This window comes from Syngnathoides biaculeatus, chromosome 13 (genome assembly GCF_019802595.1).
Source record: "Syngnathoides biaculeatus isolate LvHL_M chromosome 13, ASM1980259v1, whole genome shotgun sequence".
NCBI classification, from domain to species: domain Eukaryota; kingdom Metazoa; phylum Chordata; class Actinopteri; order Syngnathiformes; family Syngnathidae; genus Syngnathoides; species Syngnathoides biaculeatus.
In genome coordinates this window covers 28,325,471-28,345,033 of record NC_084652.1, presented here as the reverse complement: position 1 = coordinate 28,345,033, position 19,563 = coordinate 28,325,471, and the positions used below count along the sequence as shown (strand labels likewise).

General features: G+C 53.8%; 1 protein-coding gene across 8 annotated transcripts in view; it reads left to right on the top strand.

Moving 5' to 3' along the window:
- The window catches only part of dlg1b (discs large MAGUK scaffold protein 1b), a 37,554-nt gene that overhangs the window by 7,209 nt on the left and 10,782 nt on the right, over positions 1 to 19,563 (top strand). The window contains exons 2-24 of one of the 8 annotated variants that reach the window (XM_061839438.1): positions 4,061 to 4,188; positions 4,430 to 4,597; positions 5,310 to 5,462; positions 9,646 to 9,699; positions 10,599 to 10,649; positions 10,713 to 10,837; positions 11,912 to 12,081; positions 12,153 to 12,289; positions 12,360 to 12,477; positions 12,599 to 12,728; positions 12,883 to 13,039; positions 13,452 to 13,554; positions 13,832 to 13,946; positions 14,018 to 14,194; positions 14,267 to 14,333; positions 16,008 to 16,104; positions 17,227 to 17,268; positions 18,081 to 18,131; positions 18,206 to 18,307; positions 18,381 to 18,553; positions 18,681 to 18,790; positions 18,884 to 18,975; positions 19,049 to 19,445. In XM_061839438.1, coding sequence (XP_061695422.1) covers positions 4,102 to 4,188; positions 4,430 to 4,597; positions 5,310 to 5,462; positions 9,646 to 9,699; positions 10,599 to 10,649; positions 10,713 to 10,837; positions 11,912 to 12,081; positions 12,153 to 12,289; positions 12,360 to 12,477; positions 12,599 to 12,728; positions 12,883 to 13,039; positions 13,452 to 13,554; positions 13,832 to 13,946; positions 14,018 to 14,194; positions 14,267 to 14,333; positions 16,008 to 16,104; positions 17,227 to 17,268; positions 18,081 to 18,131; positions 18,206 to 18,307; positions 18,381 to 18,553; positions 18,681 to 18,790; positions 18,884 to 18,975; positions 19,049 to 19,155 — 2,586 coding nt within the window. In that variant the 5' untranslated portion in view covers positions 4,061 to 4,101 and the 3' untranslated portion in view covers positions 19,156 to 19,445. Of the gene's footprint in view, positions 1 to 4,060; positions 4,189 to 4,429; positions 4,598 to 5,309; positions 5,463 to 9,645; positions 9,700 to 10,598; positions 10,650 to 10,712; positions 10,838 to 11,911; positions 12,082 to 12,152; positions 12,290 to 12,359; positions 12,478 to 12,598; positions 12,729 to 12,882; positions 13,040 to 13,451; positions 13,555 to 13,831; positions 13,947 to 14,017; positions 14,195 to 14,266; positions 14,334 to 16,007; positions 16,105 to 16,332; positions 16,364 to 17,226; positions 17,269 to 18,080; positions 18,132 to 18,205; positions 18,308 to 18,380; positions 18,554 to 18,680; positions 18,791 to 18,883; positions 18,976 to 19,048; positions 19,446 to 19,563 lie in introns of those variants that run through there. The other 7 variants (XM_061839433.1, XM_061839434.1, XM_061839432.1 and 4 more) reach the window with 7 other exon arrangements.

Below are 19,563 nucleotides of genomic sequence, written 5' to 3'. Positions count from 1 at the left end.
GCGTTGTGGCCCGGATTTCATTTGTGGGTTGAATTGACGGCGCCCGTGGCTCTCCTTGCCCATGTTACGCTGGCTTAATCGCTCCAATCTCAACCCCGCTGGTGACTCCGATTTTATCCGGTAGCGCCAAGCGAGAAATTGGGCAAATGACGATTCGCAGCTCCAAAACTGGTAAATTGGGCGACTGCTGGCGCAAGAAAAGTGAGGATACGTGCACGCTGCTGCCCCCTGCTGGCACTCCCTGTGTGTGCACAGGGCAAAGAGACACTCGTGCAGCAGGGGGCGCACGGCTCGCAGTCCTTCTGCGTGCGTTTGCACTTGTAAGGCAGATTGACGCACGTACAAGTGAGCGTAAATTTCAAGAGCGGTCATCACGTCGAAAGCTGTCAGCCGCCATCATTGTCACTTTGTTTTTGCCTCTGCTGCTGTTGCTAAGGCAGGAAGGAGGCCGAGGAGGAGGAGGAGGAGCAGGTGGATCCCGTGAGCCAGCCGGCGTGTTTCGCCCGACGTACTCGTCGTGCTGTCATGCTGAAAAGGCGCACAGAAGGCGCAAAGCGTCGGCAAAAGTGCATTTGTCGTGGTTTCGGGTGAACTTGCGGATGCGTTGTGGTGATGTCACTTCCTGCCGCTTCATCCTCCTCCGTGCTCTACCTTCCCTCGGGATAGAACCCACGGAGCTTCTCCTGAGTCATGTGACCCGCTTTGCCTCCCCCCCCCCCGGAGAACATCACACACAGAGGAGGCGAACGCCAATGAGGAGCTCGGCAGCCGAAGAGGCGGAAGAGTCGGGGGGGGGGGGGGCGCTTGCGAAGGAGTGTGTGTGTGTGTGTGGTGGTGGTGGTGGTGGTGGTGGGGGGGGGGGAATATGAAGGAAGCTCTCCGGCGTTGGTTTTCTCCCAGCCGCCATGGAGCGACGCGAGGAATGAGGGCGAATGGTGAGGGCAGGAAGCAGCAGCAGCAGCAGCGGCGGCGGCAGCAGCGGCGTCGGAGGGGATGGCGGAGGCGGAAGTCTGGGCGGGGGGCGCGCCGGGCGGCGCGGAAGGTGGCGCCGACGCTGCCGGAGGAGGAAGATGGCACCCGCGGCCAGGAACCCGGAGTGTTTCTCGCCCATGTTGTGCCACTGCAAGGTGGCGTGCACCAAGAGCACCATCTCGCTCATGTTTGGATGCAAGGTGGGTGCGCCGCCACTTCGTTCGGAATCGGGCACGGGGGCAGTTCCCGCCCAACGTAACCTTTGCGTCAGAATAACGAAAAGTTTCGCTTGGAGTGCCAATTTCAAGTTCTCCATTCTTTGGGGAAAAATATGGAACGAGGCAAAGGGGAGAAGAAAGCCACGGAAAAGCCCGACGTCGACGTGTGTTCTCGTTCTTCCGCGACTCTTCTCAGCAATAATCTTCTGCTCGCGGTGTTGAATTTGGTCGTTTGAAACGTTCCGCTCGTTTCGGAAAAGAAAGAAGCTATTTGACAACGAAGAATCATTGCTAACAAAGTCCTTTTTTAAAACAACGTTGGGGTGGTTACCAATAGGGCTGATTCAATGGATGGTTTGGAGACGAGGTTAGAGAGAGCAGACTTCGATGCTTTGGACATGTTCAGAGGCGAGAGAGTCTGAGGATGGAGCGAGCCAGACCAAGACCAAAGAGAAGGTTGATGGATGTTGTGAGGGACGACATGAGAGAGGAACCACCCCGTACGGGACAAGCCCAAAGGAAAAGAAGAAATTCTTTTGTTTTCGATGAAAATGTATTCCCATCCCTTTCTTTCAAAACAGGTGATTATTTCCAAATGTCGCTTCCTTGTTTGGACCATCAGAAAATCGGCCAAAGTGTGAACATTTGGACTTTTAAATCAAACGAGGTTTTATCCGTCATAAGATTTGAGAATGGTTTGGTTCCGACTTCCTGAGTTTTCCCACCTGTAGAACCCTCCCGAGCCCGTTTTTTCATGAGGACATTGGTGAGTTCACTGTCACTCGTTTGAATGGGAAACCCGAGCGTCTGCTACTTTTGAATGGGTCCGTCGGCCGCGTGCTGCGTTCACTGTCAGTTATTTGAAATGGAAAGCGCTGAGCTTGCTGATGGGGGGGGGGGGGGGGCAAAACAAAACAAAGAACCATATGATTTTCATTTGTGGCAGCAGGCATGTCTGTGATTGTGTTATGCTTCATAACGCTTTGGATGCTGCTCGTCATCTCCTCCTGCTCCAGCTTCTATTTTTAGCATCATTTGTCAGCCGGTCGTCAGCACTGTGCCGCCTCCTCCTCGTCCTCTTCATCCTCGCCGTGCTCTCGCCGACGAGGATGAAGACGATGACGAGCATCTTCATCACCGGACAGTCGGCGCCTTCGTTGGTTTTCGCGCAAATGATTCCGAGCCGACCGCAGATCCCATGTGACGCCGTCGTTCCGGGACTTCCCGGAAAAAGGGGCGGATTCCACACACGGACCGCCGGAACCCGGATGCTCGGAAGCATCGGGCGGGCCTCCTCGCGACGTACGCCGGCTGATTCGGCGATGTCGCCCTAGCGTCATTGGGAATGGCGTCCGCGAGGCTTTTCGTCCTCAATATTCAGGATTTCGACGCACGGAGACATCGGCGGTGTTGCCGCAGCAGATTAGAGATGAAGTTGGGACAGCTTCAAAATAATAACAGAATTGAATACGGTACAAAAACAGGATATTTCATGTTCAATCTGATCCACTTTGTTTTTAGCAAATAATTCGTAACTTGAAATTTGATGGCTGCAACACATTGGGGAAAAAGGCGGGCAGGTGGGCAAAAAGAACGCTCGTCCAAACGTCTTTGGAACGTCTCACAGTTGAACGAGCTCGTTGGGAACATCGCGGGCGCCCGCCCCGATTATTGGCTTGATCGAAAAGGAGCCATTCGCAGGCAAAGATGGGGCGACGAGTGCGTGAGGTTCACGCTCTGTGTTCCCAAACGTGCAATTGCACCAAATTTTGGGAATTTGTCATCTGCGGTTCAAAGAACCCGGCGAAATCCCTGCACGTCAGCCGAAAACCACCATTGAATGCGCGACCGCGACCTTCGATCCCTCAGGCAACATCAGCGTGTTAAGGATATCACCGCCTGGGCTCGGGAACACTTCAGAAAAACCAATGTCAGTAAATACAGTTCGGCGCAACATCTGTCGCTGCGTCTTAAAACTCTACTATGCAAAGGAAAAGCCATCCATCAATAGCACCCAGAAACGAGGCCGGCCTCTTTGATCTACGATGGACTGATAAAAAGTAGAAAATGGGTTCTGTGGTCCGACGAGTCCCCATTTCAACTAGTTTTGGGCGATTGTAGACGTCTTGGCCTCTGGGCCGAAGAGGAAAAGAGCCATCTGGACAGTTACGGATGCCAAGTTCAAAAGCCAGGATCTGCGATGGTCCCAATGGCATGAGTGTCTTACACTTCGGTGAAGGCACCATTCATGCTGGAAGCCGCATGCAGGTTTTGGAGAAATGTGCTGCCATCCGAGCGACGTGTTTTTCATGGTCGCTCCCGCTTATTTTAGCAAGACATTCTGCACGTTACAACGGCGTGGCTAAGTCGTAAAGAGTGCGGGTACGAGACTGACCCCGTGCGCATTTTGAAGTGGCAAATCCCACAATGGAGACTCTTGACTGTTGAACAGCTGCAGAAAGAACTCCACCTCCAAAGCTTCAACAATTTGTGTTTCTCCGTTGCCAAACATTTCTGGGATGGCGCTAAAAGAAGAGGTGAGGTACAGTAAGACGGTGGTAAACGTGACGGGAGCCCGTCCCGGCTTTTGTGGAACGCGTTGCAGCATTAAAAAGCTGTTGAGGATTATTTGCTTATGGCAAAGTTTCAGTTTGAAGACGAAACTATTGATTTGAATTTACAGTCAAGTTTCATATCAGGCTTGCAGGTTTTCACATGTTTTTGTTTGTGTTTTAGCCTAAATGCATAAAGTCTGCGATCCTGAAATTTTGAAAAAATATTTCCTGTTGAATAACAAGGGTTAGGGTTAGCCTAAAGTCTAGTCTAAACCTAACCCTTGGACTTGGAATTTGAACTTTTCTCTTCGGCAGCTCCGTCTTTTTGGTTCTGGGCCTCCCTGACACCTGACCTGATGTGTAGGTGCCTGAAGTTAGGCACTAAAGCAGCGTTAGGAGTGACCCGACGCAACGTTACGGTTCTGTGCCTTTCAACACAAACGGTGCGGCAACACATGCAGACACTTAATCTCATGCTCACAGGCAAATATTCTTTCACCTCAGTCATGACGCATTGATGTCGCGTCTAACTGTACGGACGGCAGCGGCATCCTGCACCCGGGTGGCCGAGGCGCGCGCACTCCTCTTCACCTCCTTCATCGTATCTCATCTTGTAAACCCACGGCGGGTTTCCAGACCTTTCTGCGGCGTCCCCTTTGACCGCTTCCGGTTTTGCTGTTTCAGAAGTACCGGCACCACGATGAGGACTCGTCGCCCCAGGAGGACCGCAGCTCCCCGCAGGTCACCGACGAAGCGGGCGGGCCGGAGCTGGTCCAGGTGGCCGAAAAGAACCTGTCCCAGATCGAGAACGTGCACGGATACGTCACCCACGCGCACATCTCTCCCGTGAAGGTACCGTCGCCGGGCAAGCGGAACTGTCAGACTGAAAACCTTTGCCGGGGTTTTGAGAACGCCGTGAGGGAAGGCCGCACGAAAAAGTATGTGAACCCCCTGAAGTGGCTCGTGTATCAAATGTCTGGCGTGCGTTCGTACACAAATGTGGTGCCCGCTTTGTTGACTGAGGAAGAGACGGAGGTGTGAAATATTTCCTGGCCGCATGCACCGGCCGCACAGTTCCGCGGACCGGGGTTCGAATCCCGGCCTTGCCCGTGTGGAGTTTGCCCTCCGCTTTCCTCCCACATCCGCAAAAACGTGCGACGTTCATCGGACACCCTGAATCCCCGCCGCTGCCGTCTGTCGCCGTGTGCCCTGCGATTGGCTGGCGACCAGCTCTGGGTGCGCCCCGCCCGCCTTCTGTCCGACGACTCGATTTAAAGTGCAAATATTTGTGTCCGACTTCTATTAAGGTAGGAACAAAACGTCTCGTGGCGATTTCTCGCAAGAAACGAGAGCACCACCGCCCTCTACTGCATTAGATGCGCAATTACACTTGATTTTCGTCCAGCCGATCATCGTATTGGGGGTCTCACGGGGTTCAGATACTTTTTCTCCAGCCCACGCTGCGGTGGTTTGCACATGAAAATGAAATTGTTTGTTTGTCCCGCCTCTGGAACGCGACGCCGACGTGCGAGCCTCGGCCTGTTGTGTGGCGTTTGTCCCGCAGGTGGCGTCGCTGGAGTGCGTGCCGGACGGCCCGGAGCTCCCCTCCTCCTCCTCCTCCTCCTCCTCCTCCCCCCCCGCACCCTCCTCCCTCTACCCCCACGGTGACGACAGCCCCCTCCCGTCCTGCTCCTCCAACCCTTACCCCCCCGTCCAGGTAAAGCCTCACCCCTCCCTTCGTTTGTTGTCACGGTAACCAAAGGCAAAAGTCGAGCGTTCGCAAACCTTGGCCAAATATCTCTCACCCCCCCGGATTGCGCTCTCGACACCCGCGTAATGACGCCGACGTTGACGTTGCAGTCCCCTGGCGAAGTTTTGGTCCAATTTGTTGTTTTGGTTGGCTTTCAGGTCCAAAAGATCAGCTTGCAGCTTTTATTTGATTGCGTTTCCATCCCAGGAGCAAAAGTGTCGGGCCAGAACTTTGGCTAATTTTGGAGCGGAACCGGAAAGGCTTTCCTCCCTTCGGTCTCCTCTTTTTTTGTACTTGTCGGTTAGCAGTAAATGTTGCGCCGTAAGGGGTGGAGAAGATGTTGATATATTTTTTTTTTTTTTTTTTTTTTTTTTTGGGCGCTTGCCCTTGCGAGCCGGATCGCGTCCACGCCGACCGTTCGCCAGCCGAAGGCGCGGCGCAGGTGGACGAGCGCTCGTGGGCGTGCACCTTTTGGCCGATTTCGCACGGGAAGCTCATCGGCCTTTGTGGCCCCATCTCTCTTTTCTTTTTTTCTTTTCTTTCTCTCTCATCTCCCTTTCTCTTCTCTTCTGACTCACTCATTTTCTGTTATTCTCTCGCTCTCCCTCCCTCCTTGTTTTTCTCTCCCTTGCTCTCATTTTGTCGTTTATTCTCGTTTTCGCTTCTCTCTCTCTCTCCTCCAATTCTCTGCCTCTCGTGCGTCCTCTCCCGTTTATATCGTCTGCCCCCCCCCCCCCCTTTATTTTATTTTTAAATTGTCCCTCAGCCGCGCAGGTTTATCGTCACTTTTTTTCCGCATCTGACGTTGTCGGTCAGCACGTCCTTTAAGATGAGGGGGAGCAACTTGGAGGAGGAGCTGGGGATGGGGAGGGGGGGGTGTCGTTCGCCCCAGAGTGCCCTCTAACCCCCCCCCCCCCCCACACACACACACACACACACACCACCCCCCTCCATCTTGCTGTCCGCGAACGCTCTGGAGAGGACGTGTTACGCTCCTGGATAATGAAGACGCTGCGCCGTGTCGATCACATGGCGTCATGGCGGTCCGGGCGCGTCTTCCGTATTTTGCGCTGTTGTTCTGTCGTTGAGGAAATTTGAAAAATGAGGATGAGGGGCAGCAGCTAAAATCTCCATCAGGTCTTTGTTCTGGTGCCACTTTTTCATCCAGACCGAGTTCTGGTGAAATGAAGACCGGGTATACTCCTGCTCCGGTGCAAGTTGAACTCAGGTTTAGTTCTGTGGTGTTCTGGTTTAATCCAGGTTTAGTACTCCTGTCCAGTGTTGTTTTTTAGTGTTAGTTTCAGTTCGCGTTTGGACCTGGTCCAGGCCAGGCCAGATTACGTCTTGATTCAATCCAGTGGGAGGCTTGTTTTTCTCCAGGTTAGTTCTTGTTCTGGTTCAGTCCAGCTGGGGCTCAGCGTCTTGGCGCCAGTGGTGAGGAATTTTTGACTGTATTTTTTCTGTGTTTGTGTCTTCGCTTTGCTGGTGTCACCCCGGTTGAATCCGGGCTTTGTCCTGGTGCGGTCCTGTTGAATCCAGCGCGGAAGCAGTCCTGGTTCAAGCCAGCCGCAGACAGTTTCGTTGCGGTTTACCTCCGTTTAGGCTTGAAGTTGGTTGAGTTTCCACACGGTTAAATTTCGTCCTGGTTTGGCCCAGTCCGGCCGTAACGGCGTTTGACTGGCATGTGTTCAAGTTGCCGTGCGTGCACGGACATCAGCGTGAGGTCGCGCGCAGACGGGGAGGAACCCCGCAGTAGCCCCTGGCTTTGCAGCGCGTTGCCTGGCAACCTTTTGACGTGCAGCCATCACCCCAACACGCACTCGAAATGCTGGAAAACGTTGCTGCTTTGCATGTCGTGTGGCACGTACAAGAAATGAACACGTATTTTGGTTGTTCTTCTCGTTACCCATTAAAGGCGATTCCGGTTGTGATCATGCCACCGTTCATCAGCTCAAGTGGATGTGTGTGTAGCGAGCCCAAATTCCTGCAGGGCCAATAGTTGACAGGAATTTGATAGCGCGTCGAGCCCGGTCCCATCGAAACGGATTCCGGCTTGGGACCTCTCTACTCTACTCTACTCTGCCCTGGTCACGTTCCCTGGCCAAAGCGGGGGGGGGGGGGGGGGGGGACATTGATTATTCATGCGGTGGACGCTGACACGTGCCCGCCTCCCTTGCCGAGGGCCATTTAGCTGTGCTGTGAAAGTCGTGTGTGGCAACAGAGAAAGGATCTAACTTATTGCAACCGTCGGGGAGCGCCATGTCCTCGCGGCAACCTTTTGGATGCGAGGCCTTCACGGGCGCCGGACGGAAGCCCGCCGGCGTCGGAGCGTCGGACCGCGGCCTCCGATACGGACCGCTGCCGGCACGGGCGTCGCTGGCCACCTTTACGGCGTGCGCGGTGCCGGCGTCGTGCCGCGCTCGCAGCCGCTTCCTCAACCTGCGCGACAGCGTCAAGAAGAGTCCCACCAAGACCGGCGCCAGGGCGGCGAGCGGCCGCGCCAAGGTAGTCGAACGGGTCGGCTGGCGCCTGATCTGTTGAGGGCCTGGAATCTTCCAGCTGTTTCTCCGTGGAATCATTGACCGGTTTGGTATCCTTTGGTCTCTGTACGTAGTTGTAGACCAAGGCTGGCAAGCCCTCTGGGGTCTGGACTCCATCCTGGTTTAGACCCAGTTTAACACTGGTGGAATTCCACTTTCGTCCTGATTGAATCCAAGTTTTGTCCCATTTTAATCGTGCTACAAGTCTGGGTCTGGCGCAGGCCAGGTTTAGTCTGCGCTAATCCGTTGTCCAGATTGATGTCGAGTTGAATCCAGATTTATACTGACCTGACCCGCTTTGGTTCAGTCCTGGTTTAAAATAATTGATGCTATTCTTTGTTGATCCACGATATAATCCATGTTTAAGGCTGGTGCTGCAAAGTCCGGAATCAGTCCTGGGCCATTCCATGTCTCTCCCTGGCTTAGTCTTGCTTAAATTCCTTTTTCGGCTCGGACGTCTGCTGCCGAAAGGTTCGTTCGGACGTTCGTTCGTTTGACATCAAGACTGGAAAAACACGTGAGTGTGTGGCTCGATTGTAAACTGTCAGGAAAGAGACTTGGCAGTCTTGGCGGATCATCAAGTCGAGGTTGTCAATTTGCACGAGCGCTTTGGTTGACTCCTCTTTTCTTGGTGAGCGAGTGAACAAGTTAGTTCCGTTCATGGCAAAGATGGATTCAACGTTCGTACTCGGCAAGGCGCCATTTTCAGACCAGTTTGAAGTGCTGGGATCTGGTGCAGTGTGAGACAAAGGCAACAAGTGTGCCATCGGCCGAGGAACAGGAAGTCCGTGGCAGCGAGATCATCCAGCCATTGACTTCCTGTCGTCTTGCGTGATGCAGACCAGGAGGTCCGCACTTTTGGATGCAAGTTCCATGTTTAAAATGCTCAGTCAATTAATCAGTGAAGGAATTTTTTTAGATTGCATTTCTTTAGTAAAAGTGCAACGTCACAGCTTGGTGTCGAAGGCGATGAGGCAAATTCAGGATTTGAATCCTCCTCGAATAGAAGGGATGCGCCCCTCTCGTTTTGGCAAAAGATTTTACAATCTGGACAAAGCGAAGCATTTCACAAGCGTTGACTTGACGATCAGTCACAAAACATGTTAGCTTCTAAACGTGAATTATCTTGAACTCGTGCGTTCCAAAGAGGAATTTTGTGTTGAGTTGGCCATAGTTTTATTTGCACCTCAGCCACCAGCCCCACCCCCACCTCCACCCCCCTTTTTTAAGTCTTAACTGGCTTCGGGAGCCGTGTCAAACGCCGATGCCGCGGGCCGCTGGAAGACGGAAAGCTCTTGACATAGCCGCACGATCTGTCGGCTGACGAGCGGCCGTTTGTACTTTCTGAAGTTGCGACGACGAAGCGGCCGGCCCGATCGATGCGCTCGATGGCGCGCTAATTTTAGCCATTGGGGGGCCGGCGGGCGGGGCGAGGCGAGGTGGCGCTTCGTTCCACGCACATCCTCTTGCGTAATGGAGGTGACGGGGATGAAGGCGCGCTCCTCTTCGCGCCCCTTCACGCTTTATCCGCAAATAAAACGACATCTACCCCAAAGTGTGTTTGCTATGTCATTTTACAACTGTGTGCTTTGTGTCCTCTTGCCGTGCAGGCCAACCCTCCTCCGCTATTGGTCAATGCGGACAGCCTGGACACGCCCCCTTATGTGAGTGTCACACCCCCCACAGGAAGTCACTTTTACAGCCGCAGGAAGAGCTTCCCTAATCTTTATCACAGGAGTGAAAGTGACCTTCGGTATATTACCGTCACGTAATGACGCCGGACTGGATCAATTGCGCCCGGTGACTATTGAACAAATGAATCAATACACTTTTAAGATTAGTGTATTTTACAAAATTGAATGGAAACCAAGCACATGGTCGGTTTTTTTTTTTTTTATTAAAAAAAAAAAAAAAAACATCCTTGTGTTTTGTGTGATTCGGTTCATCCAAAAGTGGCTGACTTAGTCGTTCATTTCCCACAATGCAAGCGCGTTTTGTAAGTTGTGTTCAACGGGGGGGCAACAGCAAGTCACAACTCCAAAGAACAACCCCCTCTTGATGTTGGTCTTTTATTTCGTTAGACGCGTCGTGCTCCCGCTCTTGTTGCTCACAAACGTTTGCATTGCGGCCATTTTGAAAGCCTTTTGATTGGGGGGGAAAAAAAACAATCCTCAGCACTTGACAAAGACGGTCGAAAACTCTCCCTTCCTCCTGTAGACGATTTGCTCAGACTGTGTGGAACAGATTAATCCCCAAAACGGAAGTTCGCAGCACAGCTCAGAAATTTGTCTCGTGCAGAAACTCAAAACAACACCTCCCAAATGCAAGTTACAGGAAGGACCGGCTACATACAGGAAGTAATCATTACGCCCGGAGGAAGTAGTGAATGAGGCCCCCTGATGTGTGTGGCTAATTGTCCACTGGAGGGTAAAAAAAATCGCTAGAGGAAGTATCGGCTGTGGCGACAGGAAGTCCACTTCCGGGAGGTCGACGGCCTACAGGAACTGATAAAAGTGTCAACTTGTTGTCGCTGTTGCATGAACTTTGACCTCCGTGCGTGCAGGTGAACGGCACGGAGGCCGACTACGAGTACGAGGAGATCACTTTGGAGAGGGTGAGCGCCATCTTCAGGAAGCCGCCGCTCGTGACGATGTCACTGATGTTGGCGTGCGCGCAGGGTAACTCGGGTCTGGGCTTCAGCATCGCGGGCGGCGTCGACAACCCGCACATCGGCGACGACCCCGGCATCTTCATCACCAAAGTCATCGCGGGGGGGGCCGCCGCACAAGATGGTCGCCTCAGGTGTGTGTTACCCGCGACCTCCCGGGCGTCTCTTTTCAGCCGCGCATGCATTATACAGCAGCACGTGTGCCGCCGCCGCCGCCGCCGTTATCCGATCATGCGGACCACGAACTCGTTTGCAGTCAAGACCATTTAGCGACCTGCATCATGTTGAAGTCTTTGAAGGAAAAGTTCCTTAGAGACACAAATGTCTCTTGTTCTTTGTTCTGAACGTCGTACCACGGCGGCACCGACTTCTGGAGAAAAATTCCTTGGCCAATAAAACTGATTCTGATTCTGAAATATGGAAAATTTACATCAAAATAAAAGCAGGTCTTTGACCCGGGTGGGGTGTCGATTAGCGGCGGTCCAAGAGAGTCGGAGGCTGCGCGGGGCCGTCCGACGCGAGCGCGGCGGCAAAACCGAACCTCGTCTGTGCGTCCCGAAGCCGCCGCAAATCGCTTGCCAAACGGGCCCCTCGGGCGCCGTCTCGCTCTCATTCGGTCCGTCGGGTGAACAAAAGTTACCAAAAAAAATCAAGTTCTATGACTGCCGCCAGCCATTTTAAGAATCAATTCATCTGTTGATTATTCTTTGGAACGATTGATGAATTGGATGAAAAACCATTTTTACATTCCCATCCACTTGAGCAAAATTTCCCATTGAACAGGCACAAACGTAAAATTGCGTTTGTGGTTTGGTCCACAACACCCGTCAAGAGTTTGCCAAATGTTCATTTTCTGCTAAAAGCATATTTTTAGGCTCAAAGTAAAAAGTTCTGTAAGTTTCATATCACCAGTCTGCGTTGAGGGCGGCGGACGGTAGAATTGTTGACATTTTGACCATTTGGAGGATGAATTCATCCGTCTTGCGTCGCGTCCGTAGCGCTCGTCAAGCGTCGGCACTGGCGCTCGCACCTTCGGGCAACTCACGAACGTTCTCGAGGACGAGGGAGAAAAGCCACGCGGGTCGGAACCCGCAGATGCGCCGAACGATCAAACGAGTCGGATCCAGTCGATCGTCGATGAGCCAGCCGCTGCCAAAATGCGCCAAACGAGAGACGGGCTGACCGAGCCTCCGCTGAACCGTTTTCAGGGTCAACGACGTCATCCTGCGCGTCAACGACGTGGACGTCCGCGACGTGACGCACAGTCGCGCTGTGGAGGCGCTGAAGGAGGCGGGCTCTCTGGTCCGACTGTACGTGCGGCGGCGGAAGCCCGTGGGGGACGCGGTCGTGGACGTCAAACTCATCAAAGGACCCAAAGGTAACCCGCAAACCGTCGTCACTTCTTCGTTTGGAAGGCGGGCGGTCGCAGTGATGTTGCGGGTGTGTTAGGTCTGGGCTTCAGCATCGCGGGGGGGGTGGGCAACCAGCACATCCCGGGAGACAACAGCATCTACGTCACCAAGATCATCGAGGGCGGCGCCGCCCACAGGGACTCGCGGCTGCAGATCGGAGACAAACTTCTGGCGGTGAGCGTCGCCGTGGTGACGTGCGCGACAAAGTGCGGCGGGGCGGGCTGACGCTCGCGTGCGCGCGCAGGTGAACTCGTGCTGTCTGGAAGAGGTGAGCCACGAACACGCCGTGACGGCCTTGAAGAACACGCCCGATGTGGTGTACCTCAGGGTGGCCAAGCCCAACGCCGCGGATGTCGCTAACTGTAAACCCGACAAACAACAAGTTTGCCTGTTTCTTCTCTCCTCCTCCTCCTCCTCCTTCTTCATTTTTTTTTTCTTTTCCTTCAGCGTTACCATCTTTCACTCTTGTCGTCCTGTTGTTAGCTTTTTCTCAGCACCCGGAGAATCATATCAGCCCTCCTAACTTCCTGTCTCAACCTCTGGCCCCGCCCACTTCATCGGGATGCTATTTGCCGACGCCCAAGAGCACGCTGGGAGATGACGACGTCGCACGGTATCGCGTCGCCTTTCCCTCTTCACCTTTCGCGGGTCAGCTAGACTAAGTAGCCACCGGAGGGCGCTAAAGACCGACCGGGTCGTCGGAGTCAGCCGTGCCCTGTTGAGGCCGCAGACATTTATGTATTTGAGCGAGCTTTGCGTTCCGACAGGGATCCCCGCAAGGTGGTCCTGCACCGAGGCGCCACGGGTTTGGGCTTCAACATTGTGGGCGGCGAGGACGGCGAAGGCATCTTCATCTCTTTCATCCTGGCCGGAGGACCCGCCGACCTCTGCGGGGAGCTGAGGAAGGGAGACCGTCTCGTATCCGTGAGTCGCACGAGGCCTGCCTGCCATTTTAGCTCACAATATTTCCTGGGCTCGGATGGTCAAGTTAGTAATGCAAATTCTCAAAGCGCTGTATGTATGGACAATTAGCTCGTAACAAAATTCAACTTTGTTCCAACGAAAATCTCACGTACCGATCAAAGATTGAATTGACTTCTTTTCGGCGAAGGTTCATATTACGACGATGCAGTAGTCGCGGTGAACCCTTTTATTTATTTTTTTTGCGTATGAAGCCGAAAGCGATTGCAAATGTCCTCATTTATTAGTGTTGCACTTTTCAAATTGTTGCTACCCTTATTGGTTAAAAAGACGCAAAAGTTGATATTTCAGTTTGAAAAGGTCTGTTCCCCCAGTACGCGCTCTTTTTGCCCCTAACGTGGGCGCGCACCCACAGGTGAACGGCGTGGACCTCCGCAGCGCCACCCACGAACAAGCGGCGGCGGCGCTGAAGAACGCCGGGCAGACGGTCACCATCACGGCGCACTACAGGCCCGAGGGTGAGGACGCTCTTTGACGCAACTCGATTTCTTTTTCCTCTCGGAGACAAAAATGCGTCACGCGCTAAATGGAAAACAGAATCACGCGGAACGGTCCTACTTCGAAACATTGCAAACAAAGTCGGGTGCAGTACATGGGCCGGGGGTGGCACTTTGTCCCCGCGGGAGTTCCCGGCTGCCTTTTTGCTCGCGTGCGTGCGTGCGTCCGGGCGGCAGGCTTTACCGTCGGTTGCGCGGTTCTGCGGCGAAGATGAGACGCTGTCGCTGTGCCGCGCAGAGTACAGTCGCTTCGAAGCCAAAATCCACGACCTGAGGGAGCAGATGATGAACAGCAGCATCAGCTCAGGATCGGGATCTTTGAGGACCAGCCACAAAAGGTCGCTCTACGTCAGGTCAGACGCCGCCCTCGGCTTCCTCTCCTTTCTTCTCGCTTCCCACCGCTGACGTCGTCCATCCCGCGCAGGGCCCTGTTTGACTACGACAAGACGCGGGATTCTGGTCTTCCCAGTCAGGGTCTCAACTTCAAGTTCGGCGACATCCTGCACGTGGTCAACGCCTCGGACGACGAGTGGTGGCAAGCGAGGCGCACGGCGGCCGCGGGAGACGTCGAGGAGGTCGGCGTCATACCCAGCAAGAGGAGGTCGGGCCTCACGTCGACGACGACGAGGACGGCGCCTGCGCGTTGCTGACTTTGCGGTCGTCTGTCCGGCAGGGTGGAGAAGAAAGAGCGAGCGAGGTTGAAGACGGTCAAGTTCAACCCCAAGTCTCGAGAGCGAGGGGTGAGTCGGCCTTCTAGCGTCTTAGCATGTAGCACGCTCATTAACGTGCCAGCATTTAACACATTAGCCCCGCTTGTTAGCGGCATAGCACCTGCCATGTTAGCAATTGGGTTAGCGCGTGACACATTAGCGCGTTATTGGGCCTCCGACCCGCTCGAACTGGCGCCAGGATACGCGATTGGCTGTTGCCGCGAAGGGACGCGACCTGAGCGTGATTAGGAATCCCGCGGTTGCGATCCATATTTGGAATTGTCAGCCGATGCGTACAGCTGCCGTCGATTCGGCGCTTTTGAAAGGGGCCGTGCGCAAAGACTTATTTATTGAGTGATTGATTGATTGATTGATTGATTGATTGGTTTTGGGGGTGATAGAAGACTTAACAAAAAAAAAAAAAAAAGCGTTTGTAAATATTCTGTTGCGCCTCCAGAAATGTTTGACTGGGGTGGCAAAAGGCGTCCGTTGACGGGTTTGTGCGATTTCTCTCTTTCGAGGAGCCGACATTTGCCGCTGTAAAAGTTGATTTATTCTGCAATCTTTGGAGCTCTGCTTGCTTCTGAGCGTGAACTAACGAGTGCCCCCGAAGCATCCCACAGCTGATCTTAACCGCATGTCGCTGATCTTTGAGCGTCTCGGCGGCGGCGACCGATCGCAAACGGCCCGACTGATGACCGCATGACCCGACGTCGATGTTTGTCTCGTCTTCGGAGCCGCGCCTCCTGTAAATATTTGAACGATCAAATATTTACATTTGCACCGCTTCTGGCCTTGAAATGGCCACGCCCCCTTTCCCTCGCCATCCCCACCTCGGGTGTTTTGCGCGTGCGTGCGTGCGTGCGTTTTTGTGCTTGCCCCGATGAGATTATGACGGGACGATAACTTTGAGGAAAAACATTTTATAATGTAAACTGGGTCAATATAAACAAGTTTCCCCCCGTTGAAGACAATCAAAATTTGTGGTCGTTTTCCGTGTTAATTTCAAACAAATTAAAGCGAACATTCTTCATAAATCCCAGCGCGGTCGTCGGGGGCGACTGGTTGTTGAAAACAAAAACAAAAGCGAACTGGTCACCATTCAAGATTTTTCAACTGAACAACTTGAAAGTGAAAAAAATCAGAAAATATTGGGTTAGAAAACCTTCCAGTAGTTGCGATTGACGTCCGGCGCGCGCTCGCCCGCCATCTCGTGTCGCTCCAGAAACGAGCTTCGCTGAAGGGTCTGCAGTACTTGGCGGTCCTCAACTTGGGAAACGGAAGCATCTGAAATAGAAAAGTCTAAACGATGAGCCGAGACAATTTTGGGGGTCCCGACCCACCAGTTTCACCTGCTTCCCTTTAACGGGGGAATGCGTGGCCCCCAAAGTCTAAAAGTCGTCCCCACCCCCGCAAGTCTTAACTTCCTCCCTCGGCTACGACAGGTTTCGGTTTCCGTTGGTGTCCTCCCCAGAAGCTTGGCGCGTGTGTGTGTGTGTGTTTTCTGGCCTTCCTCCTCCTCCTCCTCCTCCTCCTCCCGCTATTTGCATCCGTCAGGACCAATTGTGCGCCCCAACCCACCCCCCACCCCCGCATCGACCTTAAATTTTGTGTTTGCCCCGATTGCGCCGTTGACTACCTGTCCCCTCCTGTGTACTTCCTGCTCCCGTCCTGCGTACTCCACGTGCCCCCCCCCCCATGTAGTCGTTGGGCGACAAGCGTAAAAAAGGCGTGTTCGCAAGGTCCTTCCTGTTCGGGAAGAGTCGCGACGCCAGCGAACAGGAGAGCAGCGACATGGAGCGTGAGTATGGTGCCGCGCCCGCCGCCGCCGCCCGCCGGGCGCTCAGTGTTCAGCGACAGGACGAGAGATCAGCGGGTGACCCGGTTGTCACGGCGACAAAGCCGCCCATCTTTTTCCCCCAAATTGGATCCGAACGGCGGGCTCCTCTCTCGCATCGCGTCTGCTCTCTCGCTCTTGTCGCTGTGACGTCGTAACTTCCTGTTTTTGTGCTTCTCTTGCGGCCTTCAGGACGCCATCGACCTCCTCACCAAAGGACACAGTGAGTCCACCCCTTGGTGCCCCCCCCCCCCCCCACCGTCTCCAACAGCAACTCCCATGATGCACGGGGTTTGGGGGGGTCAAGGGTGACAAGTGTGCTCCGCATTCAACCGCAGGACTCGGCCGTCTTCAACAAGACGCCCAATTATTCATGTCAATTGCTTAAATGATACGAAGTAATTGTACGAATACGTCCGCGGCGGACAACAGAAGCCTGAAGACAAAGAGACGCGAGTTTCTCGGAAAATGGCTCAAGGAACGGAACAACAAAAAAACGGAAAACGGACGGGACGAGCGCAAAGCTACCAAGACGTGGGCGCCCACCCGGGGGAGGGGGCGGGGGGGTTTCCCCCTTTTGCCACGTCAGGGACTTTGTCCGCAAAGGTGTCGGGGAAGACTAAGAACTAAGTTGAAATGTTGTGATTGAATTGATGGGTGGGGCTCAATTTGGTGGCTGCAACAGTAAAGTCCCGACCTAAACCCCATTGAGTTTCACGGGGGTGGGGTTGCCCTTTTTGCCACTTTTTCCTCATTTCCCGTTAGGGTTAGGGAGCAATTGTGTTGCTTCCAATCTCACTTCCACCTTTTTTTTTTTTTTGTGGAAGAGAAGCCAGCTCGTCATCAGCTCACGTCAGAGTTGCTCCAGACGAGCAACTGATCGGCCAGCAAGTCATTTGTCTCGGATGCTAAAAGTCTGCCCCGTCCGTCGCCTTCAGGGTTGAGGATTTTCACGGCGGACCGCACGGGGAGGATGGCGACGCCCTCGGTTGGGCCTTTGCCTCCCTCCCGCTTGTTTCTTTGCTCTCTGTGTTGAAGGAATTTCACTTTGCTGTTTTGGACCTTTGACCTGGTTTGTGCTTTCAGAACACGCGACCTCCAACGCCAGCGATAGCGAAAGTAGCTACCGTAAGTGTCACAGCTTTCATTGCATTCGAAAATGTTGACCGTCGGCAATGATCGAGATGACTTTGGTCGCCTTTGTTGGGTTTTCTTTCCTCGGTCGCCGGCTCATTTTCAAATCGTTCGATCAAAAGGTCGGCAGGCACGTCGCGAGTGTAGGTTTCGGGCCCAAACGTTGAAGTACGACAAAGAGCGTGAGAACCCATCGGATAGGTTTTTTTTTTTTTTTTTTTTTCCACCAGAATGAGGCTGAGACGACGGAATGTTTTTGTCCCGGTCAAAAGTCTCGCCGCGGCGTTTTGCGCTAACTGCGGACCTTGGGCACCAAACGGCTTGAGATGCTCGAGGCCGGACTTTGAGCACGGCGTCGCTCGGATGGGATGGGCCGATTATTATTTTGGCAATATTCTCAATGTGCTTTTGAAAGGAGACCGTTGAGTCAAATGAGATTTTCTTTGTTGACGGTGCTTTTGTGTTTTGCGAGGCCAAGAACCAAAAGCTCGGCTTTCCCAGCCTTCAAAAACGGCGTGCGTAGATAGTCGTGTATTTAAAATGAAGCGGCACCGGAGAGATACTGAAGAAAAGAGGGCCCGCTAGCGATCCCTGCGGAGCTCCGCGAGTTACATCACGCGCGGAGGTCGCGTGACCTGGCTTGACACGGGTCCGGCTTGGACTTGAGTTGACCCGCAATCGTTCAAATAACCTCACAAAGAAGAAATCCGAGCAAAAGCGTCGAGCGTCCCTCTTCGGGCTCCTCAAACTCGTTTAGGCGCTCCAACGCTAATCGACATCAAAGGTTTGCCACGTTTTGTCCGCAGGAGGCCAGGAGGAGTTTGTGCTGTCGTACGAAGCCGTCACGCAACTGGAAGGTAGCGCAAACCCTGCGACCGCGCGTTTTTGTGTGCGCGGGACGGTTCTGACTCGATGCGGTGTCGCCGTCCAGTCGGCTACACGCGACCCGTCATCATCCTCGGCCCCATGAAGGACCGCATCAACGACGACCTCATTTCGGAATTCCCCGACAAGTTCGGATCGTGCGTCCCGCGTGAGTGTCGACGGCCGCTCGCGTCCTTTTCCGCTCGCGTTTCCCGATGACGTTTTTGTTGTTTTTGTCGCAGACACCACGCGGCCCAAACGCGACTACGAGGTGGACGCTCGCGATTATCACTTTGTGGCGTCGCGCGAGCAGATGGAGAAGGACATCCAGGACCACAAGTTCATCGAGGCGGGCCAGTACAACAACCACCTGTACGGAACCAGCGTCCAGTCGGTGCGCGAGGTCGCCGACAAGGTGGGACCGCGACGCCGGCGAGCATTTTGCGTCCTCGTCTTTAATTCCCCTTTGAAAGGGCCAGCGGCTGTCTTGTGATGATGATGATGATGATGATGGTTTGACGCGAGCGATGTGGCGCGTTCAGGGGAAGCACTGCATCCTGGACGTGTCGGGCAACGCCATCAAGCGCCTGCAGGCCGCGCTGCTTCATCCCATCGCCATCTTCGTCAAACCCAAGTCGGTGGAGAACATCATGTAAGCGGCGTGGCGCACGCAAACGCACGCCACGACGCACATCCGTAAATGACGCGCGCGTGTGTGTGTGTGCGTGTGCGTGACGCGGCGCAGGGAGATGAACAAGCGGCTGACGGAGGAGCAAAGCCGGAAGACGTTTGAGCGAGCCGCCAAGTTGGAACACGAGTTCACCGAACACTTCACAGGTGGGCCCGTTTCTTTCTCGGCAACGCCCCCGCAACAACAATAACGCGACGACGACGGTGGTGTTGTGCGCAGCCGTCGTGCAGGGCGACACCCTGGAGGAGATTTACGAGCACAGCAAGCAGATCATCGAGGATCATTCGGGATCCTTCATCTGGGTGCAGTCCAAGGAAAAGCTATGATAAGGAAACGACACAAGGTCAACCCCCGTCTTCGATGTCACAGGGGGCGTGTCTTTGCCTCCGCTCACATTAACCCTTTAACCAGCTCACGCACGCGCACACGAGCTAGCCGTCGCTTTTCCGCGGGGCCAAGAAGACGTTGAACGTGCTCAGCTGCCTATTTTCTTATCGACGCAAATTACAAAAATCTATATTGACCGCTGTTATCACTATTATTATCACCTTAGAAAATTTTCAATATGATCACTTCCTGTCTTATTTTCTTTCTTTTTTTTTTTTTTTTTAACCAAATAAAGCCCAAACGGGAAGCACGCTGTGTCTGTGTTGCCGTAGAGACGGGCAACTCCCCCCCCCCCCCCCCCCACCTTCCTGGCACTTTTTATTACCAACGACAACGTTGGAAAAATG